General features: G+C 45.7%; 3 protein-coding genes across 3 annotated transcripts; 1 reads left to right on the top strand and 2 right to left on the bottom strand.

Moving 5' to 3' along the window:
• Window positions 1–342: 342 nt before the first annotated feature.
• Window positions 343–7506, bottom strand: T265_09900 (hypothetical protein; the record flags this gene model as incomplete). The annotated part of the gene is made up of 4 exons (XM_009176111.1): window positions 343–783; window positions 3317–3544; window positions 4583–4821; window positions 7359–7506. The coding sequence occupies 4 exons, from the start codon at window positions 7504–7506 to the stop codon at window positions 343–345; spliced, it is 1056 nt and encodes a 351-aa protein (XP_009174375.1).
• T265_09899 (hypothetical protein) lies at window positions 1175–5710 on the top strand (the record flags this gene model as incomplete). Its single annotated transcript, XM_009176112.1, has 3 exons — window positions 1175–1261; window positions 2809–2990; window positions 5545–5710. 3 exons carry the CDS (start codon window positions 1175–1177, stop codon window positions 5708–5710), a joined length of 435 nt encoding a protein of 144 aa, XP_009174376.1.
• A 1775-nt stretch (window positions 7507–9281) lies between the features above and the next one.
• T265_09898 (hypothetical protein) lies at window positions 9282–9722 on the bottom strand (the record flags this gene model as incomplete). Its single annotated transcript, XM_009176110.1, has 1 exon — window positions 9282–9722. One exon carries the CDS (start codon window positions 9720–9722, stop codon window positions 9282–9284), a length of 441 nt encoding a protein of 146 aa, XP_009174374.1.
• Between the last annotated feature and the right edge of the window lie 1833 nt (window positions 9723–11555).

The following is an 11555-nucleotide window of genomic DNA, read 5'->3' as shown; positions in this document are numbered from 1 at the left end:
TGGTCGATTTGAGTTTGTGGCCGGCCTGTTGTTGGAGGACACCAAGTGGCCAGACGACTTCGGCTATTTCGGAAGTTCGTACTGCATAAAAACAGCCTGCGATCAGCACACAGCTGAAGCAATCGTTCCCCATTGTCCGTACGTACCGAGTCCAGTCCATGTCGACCTCCCAATTGAGTCTCAGATACACTAAGCTTGCCCACTCGAGCATTCATATCTCCGGCAACCACCACGATGTCTGAGCTTCTAGCTCGCCGCAGCAGGGGATTTGGAGCGTCGTAAAACCTGTCTGACGGCGTCGGAGCTAGTCAGGTGGGACATAAGCAGCAAGACAGATAGACATCAATCAACAGACGTTGCCAGACGAAACGCAAAGAGATGACTATCAACAGGTACCCAGTCAATTAAGGATACTTTAGCCCGATGACTTGGGACGATACCAACCCCTGCACATCGCGCCGCAGTAGCTTCTGGATCACCAGAGATACGTATCTGGAAGCGAGTGGAGACTGACGGAGCGGTTAGCTCAGTCACTGTGCTTGTATCTTGAATCCTTGTTTCAGAGACACAGCACACATCAAAACCAAGCGAGTCCAGTGTGAGAGCAACAGCAGCTTGTTGAACTGCTCGCTTCAGAGTGCGGACATTGAAGGCGGCCAGATAGACTGGGCGTCGAGGCTTGAAGATGGATTTCGAGATACCTGAGGATGTCGGCGCCAAGTGATGAGCAGACGTTGCACGCAAATAGGATGCAAGACGAATCCTCAGCCCTAAACGCCGGGTCTGTAAGGAAAGGGTTATTAATGGGGTAGGGAGAGGGGGAAGAGAAGGTATTTGAAAGAAAAAGAAGGGAGGCATCAGCAGTAGCCCGTTTTAGCTTACCGCCCTGCTGTATGCACCGAGTAAAACAACCCAGCTGATGGTACCACGCGATGTGGCGTGAGTTCATTATTAGACGTAGGTATCGTGGTTGTGCGTGTCAAGGCGCCCACATCTACACAGGAGGACGATTGGGGTCCTCAACAAAAGCCTTTGGGTCAAAAGCCTAACCGCAAGGCAGGCAAGAAATGCAAATGCATTACTGTTTCTAGGAACAAGTCGCCACATGTTTTAACCCCTAATCTCGAGGACCAGGAGACTGTTTGCCAGACATTTAACCATTAACCAATCTGGTATGAGAGACTCTGTGAATGTCGCGGAGATACCCCCCATTATAGCTCAATGGATCGCTCAGGTGCGCAAACCGTCACACCACGGTAAGGTCAGTCTCTTCGTAAAGGCTGTGTAGCATAACCCATAGCGAAAACAGACTCGAAAAACGGGCGCTCCAGAAGGATGACTGTCTACATCCAATCAAATTAGTCTGCAGTTTAGTTGTAAACAATCAACACCCAAAAATAAGTCATGATGAAAGTTTACCTTTGCAAAGGCCTCTTCAAGTGCTTTCTTCATCTCATTACTCAAAGTCTTTCGAAGGCGTTGTTTTGCAAATCTCATTGGAGTAGTTGGTTGGTTCTGAAAAAAACATGAAGTGCAACATTTAACAGTAAAACTATCAAATGAGCCCATAGAAAGCAAAGCACTTTTAGATTCCAATGGATTCGCACTTTTCCAGACGTAGATTATGTAGTTCCAGTTCTTTAAACTGCCGTTCATTGAGGTAAAGCGAACCGATGTTCAGAGGGAATAAGGGGAGTGATTACGGTATTTACCAACTACTTGACGCTCGGCACATCGATGAGGCTTTCAAATGACCGACTGGGCCTTTAGACCCTCACATTGTAGCAGCACGGACTGTATCAAGGTAGGCTAACCCAGTGTTTCGTTTCACCCCAACTTTGACTGGGTGGGTATCATCCATGCAGATACACGCCCTTCCTGCCTGTCGAACCGGTATAGCTATATCAAATGATCAACGAAATACCCCAACTCTGTGTTTTGGATCAGTCCTGTCTGAAGTAGAGAAAAAGACAGCATCCTAGTGCTTTTTCTCCTTCGGGTGCTATCAGAAGAATGCTATAACCAAACGATTGATTTTCAGTTCGCTAAAGCCCCAGTGATCACTGAAAAAGCAAGTCACCCATGTTGATTCAAATCAAACCAACTTGTAACAGCTGACCGTAAATACAACGCACAAACGAGAGTTCCGCCGAACACTGTGACCCTTAGAAACTCTCTCCGAAAGCCAACAGTAGAGCAAAAGTTTTAGCCGCAGCACTTGTAAACAATGCCTCTTTAGGTGTCTTCTGTTACCTGGTTCCTAACAAAGTATGTTAATAGGAGTAGGATAGTGTGGTTACTCCTGGATATCGCTTTCAATGAATGGATATCGCTCATTTAGGGAGTTTTTTAAAGTCTTCTACTGCTTAAGATGCAAGTGGAAGGCTAGACGATGTGATCACCTAGTCCTAGAGCTATGAAGGCATACTGTTCGTACCAAATCCAGTGAAAAAGGTTGACTTAGTCGTCCACCGAACGATCTAATCATGCAGGGTGCGGTAATTGCAGAAGTGTTGTCCGAATTCCTCATCATTCCTCAGGTGTCTCGATTCCGGAGGCGGTAAACTAAATTTGATGATCAATCCGCAATCATTTGGATTGTAAGGTTAAGAAATGAGGGGTGCAAAATCCTGGCGGTAAACCATGGAAGAGATTCCTTGACGAAGAATTAGCAAACTTCGGGATATAGTGAAGACAGAAGTGCAACAGATATTTCGGGAACGACTGTGCCTTGTGGGCAGCACAAAAGACTAGGACCAGTGAGGCTCAACGCTCAGGTGGTTAGAGCGCGAATCTACTAACTGGAAGGTCCGTGGTTCGAACCCAACCTGGGCCTCTCGACTTCCCCTGTCTGTGCTTGGGCAACCTGGCAGTATCCCAGCCCTCGTGCTCCCTTCAGGTGGCATGGCAGCTAGGCACCGGAAGGGTGCTACAGCTGAACGCTTTCTTTCGTTTTCTTTCTATCTCCTTGATACCAATTATCACCGATCGTGAGCGTTTTAACGTTGGTTAAGTTTATCTTTTGGACAAAACCCTAATCTGTTTTCCGACTTCATTTGTAGATATTGGTCGACGTGTGCAAGTTTTAGAGAAATTGTTAGACGCTAACAATCAAGATACACTAGTAGTCCCGCAATTTCCACACCCTAAGTGATGTTGCGACCTCGTGAAAGTAAACTAAGAGCTCACAACGATCCGTCCAGCTAACAGTGCACATTCACCTCTCGTGGGGCGCAGAGCGTACTTCACTCCGCCCAGAACACGTCGAAAAGATACCTATTTCCATGAAACAACACACAAATGAGGAACAACTTACGCGTTGGGAGTGGACGGGTGTGGAGCTGTCTGTGGGCTGACCACCAAGGGCAGTGCGTATGATGGCTTCACAGGTTTCCGGATCTTCAGTACCTTTTAGCCACTGAAGTAGGACAGGGTACACGCTCAGGTAGTGGCTCAGGCCAATATCAAGGCGTTCTATCCGAGAAATAAACGTTGCACTACGATTAATGCCATAAAGTTGTTTCAAGGATCTTGCCACCATTTTCTGAGAAAGATCTGCAAGGTAAATGGAGGGAACGCATCATGTTCATTGTTCAGAGTGATGTGATGCATCAAAGACTTCGGGCTATATGGTACATTTGAATACGTTCCGTAAATAGAAGTATCTACAAGCGGGAATGGTATGGGATGAGTCAATTGATTCCCAACGAAGAGCCCCGGGTTTGGTTACCATGCCGAACTTAGCATCTTGTTGCTAGTTAAACTCTATTTTATTAACTTGGGATTATATTTTGCATTATTGTCTTGAATTGTGATTTAATATGCTTATCCAACATGTTTCGCGTGTCCATCCGCAAAAGATCCGCACGAACACTCCGGACATTCCGGAAGTGCTGGAGGTAACTGACTCTCAGCGACCATCATTGTCCACACCCAGTTGAATGATGACTTTTGATCCTATAATAACGCTCCATGTAAGTTGCAGACGTTTGGCTTGACTTCATTGTTCAGTGGCTCGAAGTGACTATCAGTTTGAATAAGGCAGTGGCCGACTGCGTTTGTGTTGTACCCGACTTCATGCAAATACTATAATCTACCCTCCCATAGAAAAGATCCACGACACCCGCCTCTTACCCTCCTAAACAATCCATTACCCTTATATTACTCTCAGTGTATTCCTACTCACGCTACGAACCTTCTAGTTCAGCTGCATGCATGAACATCAGTGGTGTGTGGTGGACACTTTGACACCGATCGTGAGCGTTTTAACGTTGGTTAAGTTTATCTTTTGGACAAAACCCTAATCTGTTTTCCGACTTCATTTGTAGATATTGGTCGACGTGTGCAAGTTTTAGAGAAATTGTTAGACGCTAACAATCAAGATACACTAGTAGTCCCGCAATTTCCACACCCTAAGTGATGTTGCGACCTCGTGAAAGTAAACTAAGAGCTCATAACGATCCGTCCAGCTAACAGTGCACATTCACCTCTCGTGGGGCGCAGAGCGTACTTCACTCCGCCCAGAACACGTCGAAAAGATACCTATTTCCATGAAACAACACACAAATGAGGAACAACTTACGCGTTGGGAGTGGACGGGTGTGGAGCTGTCTGTGGGCTGACCACCAAGGGCAGTGCGTATGATGGCTTCACAGGTTTCCGGATCTTCAGTACCTTTTAGCCACTGAAGTAGGACAGGGTACACGCTCAGGTAGTGGCTCAGGCCAATATCAAGGCGTTCTATCCGAGAAATAAACGTTGCACTACGATTAATGCCATAAAGTTGTTTCAAGGATCTTGCCACCATTTTCTGAGAAAGATCTGCAAGGTAAATGGAGGGAACGCATCATGTTCATTGTTCAGAGTGATGTGATGCATCAAAGACTTCGGGCTATATGGTACATTTGAATACGTTCCGTAAATAGAAGTATCTACAAGCGGGAATGGTATGGGATGAGTCAATTGATTCCCAACGAAGAGCCCCGGGTTTGGTTACCATGCCGAACTTAGCATCTTGTTGCTAGTTAAACTCTATTTTATTAACTTGGGATTATATTTTGCATTATTGTCTTGAATTGTGATTTAATATGCTTATCCAACATGTTTCGCGTGTCCATCCGCAAAAGATCCGCACGAACACTCCGGACATTCCGGAAGTGCTGGAGGTAACTGACTCTCAGCGACCATCATTGTCCACACCCAGTTGAATGATGACTTTTGATCCTATAATAACGCTCCATGTAAGTTGCAGACGTTTGGCTTGACTTCATTGTTCAGTGGCTCGAAGTGACTATCAGTTTGAATAAGGCAGTGGCCGACTGCGTTTGTGTTGTACCCGACTTCATGCAAATACTATAATCTACCCTCCCATAGAAAAGATCCACGACACCCGCCTCTTACCCTCCTAAACAATCCATTACCCTTATATTACTCTCAGTGTATTCCTACTCACGCTACGAACCTTCTAGTTCAGCTGCATGCATGAACATCAGTGGTGTGTGGTGGACACTTTGAATGTCCCACTACTCGTGTGGATCAAGCTAGGTTTCACCCTGGTCGAAGATGTATCGAGTGCATGCTTACCTTGAGACAAGGCCTCGAAAGGTGCCATTCTATCAAACGTTCCGCACTGGTCGTTTTCCTTGATCTGAAATGCGCCTTTGACTGCCGACTGTCAGAGACTTTGGCGGTATCTGGCAATCAAAGGTGACCCTTCGAAGTGAGGGCACTTGATTTGAACTCCTGTGGACGCGTGCGAGTATACAGCAAGCTTTCGCCTGGGTTCACCACTTCCAGTGGAGTAAGACAAGGCTGCTTTCTAACAGCGTTCCTCTTCAACCTTGTTATTGATGTACCTCTTGAAATTCTATGACTGAAATCCCAGCTACTTAAGCGCGAGGACGTTTGCCAGTAGACGTCGAGTACGTCAGTCAATCAGTTATTAAGCTCACAAACCATGCACCAGAATGTACTGGCTCCAGCTGCCAGAGCTTCATTCATTGAGGATAAGGAAGAAGAGGGAATGAGAGCCACGCGTTCAAAGCGACGGCCTAATCAATTCAGTGACGTCAAACGGCTCTGTTTGTCTGTTATGACAGGAATTAAGAGCTACGGAGTAAAGGTAACAGCTATGATGTAAGAGCGCCGTGGGCTGGACGACACAGCCATATCTGTCAGGATCAATAACCATTGTTTTTTCGTCCTGGGGTCCCAATCCGAGGTGGTTGCAGTTACCAAGGCGACTGAGTAGACTAGTGAGGACTATCATCATTTGCTGCCAAATCACGGACTGAATGCCTCGGGGTTGTCTCCATGGTTCGGGGACACTGATGGTCAGGCACAAACAGCCTTTGAAGGTTATCCACGCGCAGCGACCACGTCACTGATTCACGAATTGGGACAGATCGGATCACGGCATTGTATACTCTACCCTTGAGAGTCAAGCTGCTGTCACGTTGGCACCACGAATGTCCGAGGTTAGCAAACGCTACTCTGGCCTTCCCCAACGGGAGAGTGATTTCGTCTTCTGCCAGACCACTGAGACTTATGCAGCTGCCCACGTAAACAAACTTACATACAACATCAAACCGTTTGGTTTGGGTTTGATCCGACCCAATCTTGCAGTGGCATTTTATACTTTACAAGTGCGATGCGCATACGGAACTGTGGAGCGGAATTATCCAATTTATGAAAAATAGGAGCACTAACTGAGGTTAATATCACAGTGAAGTGTAGTTGAAAGGGAGAAGGGTCGGACATCATATAGCTACAGTGGTTCAATGGGTACAAGCATTCGAAAAGCACTTTGGATGATATATATACTGAAACAGATGGATTTGGTCAGAATGAGCAGTGAATGTGTGTCCAGGTCAACTCACCAAGCCTTTATTTTAAAATCGTTCTGACGATTACAAATAATATGGCTATACGTTGTCTAAAGGTCTCACGCAACCCAAACGAGATAACAAACACCGGGATGTTGCCCGAATTAAGTTAATAGCATATAGGGTAGTGGATGATAGACTTGACCTCAGAAAGATAGCTTTTCCAATGGTCAGTCGACTCGTAGTTGAGCGTATGTCACCTCTCACAATCTACGGTGCATTAGCGGCTAATCTGGAGCCGAAAATCAGTTTATTCGGGGTTTTGCCGCGTTATTTTCTACAGGTGATCTGTAGCATAACTGTAGAAACAAACTTTGGAACATTACAAATAAATGGCGCACCAGAAAGTTGGGGCCACAACTAATGTCACATCTGAATAATGTTTGATTGAGAGTGTACGGTAGCAAGTGATACCACACATCTTATGAGTGCCCGTTGTAGTTTCAGGACATAAAGACGCCGAAATTTCCTTACTTAGTTCCATCCGTTTCTGCACAAAAGCTTCCGTGAATTCCTCGAGCTCACATAGATCTCCGGGATTGGTTGGAAAGTTGAATTTTGATGTCTGAAGCACATGTCGAGTGGCCGGTGGATCAGAGCGCGCGTGAGCCCTCCGAAACATGGTCTGTCAAGATAAATGGAGTTCAATAAAGAATCAATCTGGAGCTGTATGGTCACTTAAAATTTGGCGTGATGTTACCGAGAGATTCAACTGGATTTCCCGGTTATAATACTCTTCAACTCAATGTGCTACAGGAAGGCCGCCTCAGGTTGAATTAACTGGCTACCAGGATACCATCTTTTGGCATGCGCCTCGCACCTTCGAAGTGTAAAGCCACACTTCAGAACCTGCACCATCTGAAAGTGCCCTTCGTAATTCAAGAAGCACTGTGATTGTAAGGAATCTTACATTCCTCGGTAGTTGTAGTAGCTCCGACAGAAGTGTGTCTGATGAAGTCAATGCGCAAGTCTCAAAGGCCAGAATCACGTTTGCTAATTTGCGCCATTTGTGGTGTCGAAAAGACACATCACTGGCTCTCAAGACTCGCATGTACCAGGCTACAATAAGGGATGTATTGTTGTATCATTGCGAGACGTGGCTTCTGCGGACAGATGATGTGAGGCTTTTTCAGTTCTTTGCCATCGACGTCTCGGAAATGTTTCTATCGTCAAATGGCGTCAACGAATTCGTAGTTAGTAGAAAACGGGTATTTGGTTGTACATCGGATACTCCGTCGCGGAGAAAATCCAGCACCATCAACTGTGGCGGCTCGGCCCGAGGTGAGTGTTATTCTCCGTGCCTCTTTCAAAATGCCAAACTGCAGGGTGGACGACGTAACTTGGTAGAAGGGTACAATAGATTGTGAGGGCTCTGGGTGTTATCAGTGCGATCCGCCTACAGGATGGGGCCCCCGTGTCTCCGATTCCATCGCGCCTGGCTGGAAACATTGCAACAAATAGAGGCCAATCGATATCACTAGCGTCGGGTTGTCAGTTGTTTGCAAGATTTTCTGATTCTTGTGGGCATCTCAGAGTGATTGCGATAGGCCAGTACCAGGTCTTCTCCCTCACACTCTTTCCTGGTTTGGTTACTCTAAGGCTTTAAAGTGGATGTACGGCAGTATAGTTGTACAACAATGAAGCGTTAGTGTCGAGACTCACGTTGCTGATAATGATGACGGTGATGAGTTAGATTTCGGTGTCCAGATACCTGGCTCTCCGGGTAGTTAAAGCGGTTAACCATTTCGAGTGCTTCAACAGCATTAAAAAGTCCAATTACGGGTCCAGACCAGCGTTGAGCAACGGATTCACAGCGTTATTGAGAAGACCATGCCATAATGGTTTCCTTCCTATGTGAGGCGGACAATCGTGTTCGGTGGGTATTTCATGTCATTTTCCATAAGAACCATACACTCAGCGTGGTCTGTTTACTGAATCCTGTCACCCGATACAGGTTCCATGCCACAGCACGTTTGTTCAGACATTGCACCCATATGGATGTTGTCAGTGAAGTTAAATAGGAAATGGGAGATTGGGGCCCTTTGCCAAACACCGCTAGTTGACCCTAAAAGTGGACGCGATCAATCGTTTCAATGCATCTCAGGATGTTCACGAATTTCGCCAGCACACCAATACTACCAGATAATCCCACAGTACGGACAGGAAAACAGAATCCAAAGCAGCTCAGGAGACAACGACGGTAGGGCGTTGACAAGCATGACGGTTCCAAAAGTTGCCACCGACTGAAAACTTGGTGAATTCAACCCCTTCGATGACGGGGACTGGCTTGCATATCTCGACATCACGTACCGCTGAATGATTGTGAGGAATGATAGCCACCAAAATCTTGAACGCAACTGAATTAAGGCATCCTCTGACGATGTGAACAATCTGTTTTCAGTTCTCTTTCGAAGATCGGAAAATGATTGACTTCCACCGAGAAATCGAGATGGATTCCAATGACCATATTTTGGCTAAAAGGTCGATGATTGGATAGAACAGCAGCCTCCTTAAGGTCCTGAAAAGCTCCGCCGATAATTCCTTCTCGTTTGGTGGTTTACTATTCATCAAAATGAACACCATTTCTTGCATCTCGTGTGTATTAGGTGGATAGATTGAGATAACCGAAGGGATGAATTTAGCAGGTTGCATATTTGGGACAGGAACCGGCTGCAAGTTGAACTGAGTCTTGAAAATTTCTATGCGCCTGCTAACACGTCGGCGAATATTGGTAATCCATGACTCAGCTACCCCAAAGGCCATTTCACTGAAAAAAGGATCCTTAGGGTGGACAAAGCTGAATAGGCACGCGACTTCCACCTCCCTCATTGCATTCATCTAAACGCATCGAAGAATGAATGTCATCCGACAATACGTTCCTCCTCGCAAGGCAAAGCGGGAACGCAGTAGCCAGTACACTAAATTCCGCTGGACTGATTTCCATTTGGATAGAAACCGGCACCAATCAACAGCTATATCTTGGAATGATTCCAACCAAGCAGTGTGGATTAAGTACCCTATCCCAGAAAGTGGACAGCACCATTAATCTCCTCCACTCCACTCTGCCACGGCATACTTCATCCCCTCCATATTTTGTGCCACTCGGAGTCTGGTGTAGAAAGTAACATTCTCAGTAGACGACAACTGGGCATGCGTCGCACAAGCCCCATCCACCGTATTCTGTGGTGCTACACGCATTTTACGATTGAGTTACCTGAGGCCTTGACAATTACCAACCTACTTGATCACTTCGTTACGAATTCTTTGTTATCAGCCAATCCCAACTATGGTTCAGAAGGAGTCGACGGAAGAAGACCTGAAGACGCCTTAGATCCTCAGTCTTCAAAGTGCAACATTATCAGTTAAAATCGAAAGTGGATACTTTGACATCAAAACATAAACAAATGGGTAACGAATTTGTAATCCAGAAGTTTTCATTGTGGCGCCAAACTATTTCATAATCCCACATCATATGGCGCTTAACTTCCTTCATGTGACCTGAACCGAAAACGATTCAGGTTTACCGAGTGTTGAAGTATTCTTACGGGAAAACTAGTCTGGGACACACATACTCGTGTTAGAGACAACGGAAGGTTGAAGGGACGGGTTGCCGGTTTATAGGGTGCAGGAAACTTTCGTGCGTGTAAAAATGCCAACGACAACAGCAGGTTTCATTCAACAGGTAGTTGCTAAAAGTCACATCAAAGACGAAGTAGAAAAAGTTCTAGGAGACAAATAATCAAACCGCCCATGGTCCCATGATCTAGTTTGCGAGAAGACGCAAAGACAAAATCGCTTTATGGGGAAATTTTAAAGCTAAGACAGAGCGTAGTGGAATGAGATGTTGCACTTCAACGTTTCGGTTGCCTTGGGCAACCTTTTTCAAGGATTTCCACAATTATTTGAATACCAGTCAAAAGCGTCACTTTGGTCCACTAACCTGTCTTCCGATTGGTGTACTCCTGTGACCAGTTAGCAGTCAAATGCGAACACCATGTGTGGTTGTGTTAGTTCTGTGTGTGTGCACGTGCGATTGGGTGTGTACTTTGATTAGGATGTGCCTCCGTTGCTTGTTGTTGGTTGTGATGCGTCATTGTTAGGATCCCTGTTTGACATCTGGCTACTATGCTTGACAAGCCAGATAGACCATCCGAGCCGAATTCGGCCCGGAACTCTTGAGAGTACAACTTTCGTCGGAGCTACCAAGCTAATCGTGTGCTGGACCTGCTGTGGTATGCAATAAGAATCGTAATTTAAAGCAAATATTGTCTGGTCTGGCATTTTATAAACAAGCCTTCTGTGAGAGCATTAGGACAGAAAGACTAGTTCAAATCCAATCCGGTAGTTGACTACCTATGTACATTTTATGCCAGAAAGGTAGTCCACGAAAAAGCAAGCTATTTCTATCCGTAAAGCTTTAGAAAACGCCTGGTGAAACCAAAAAATCGGAGTACCGAGGACACATCATGCACCAAATGAGGTATAAAACAAACACGGTAATGAAATGTACACCAACAGTGCAGTGTTCACGAGAATACACTAAAACTTACGCGCATTTAAACAACGTTAAAGCCAATGGTTAAAAACATGAAGAGCTGATAGTGTTTCACATTACCTGCAGCGGCTTAATCACACGAGTTTTGAGGAAGAATTCAGTGCCAGGTTTTAGAA

The sequence above is a fragment of the Opisthorchis viverrini genome, assembly GCF_000715545.1.
Source record: "Opisthorchis viverrini unplaced genomic scaffold opera_v5_314, whole genome shotgun sequence".
Lineage (NCBI taxonomy): Eukaryota > Metazoa > Platyhelminthes > Trematoda > Opisthorchiida > Opisthorchiidae > Opisthorchis > Opisthorchis viverrini.
The sequence above is the reverse complement of the archived record's forward strand: the minus strand, read 5'-3'. Positions and strand labels throughout refer to the sequence as shown.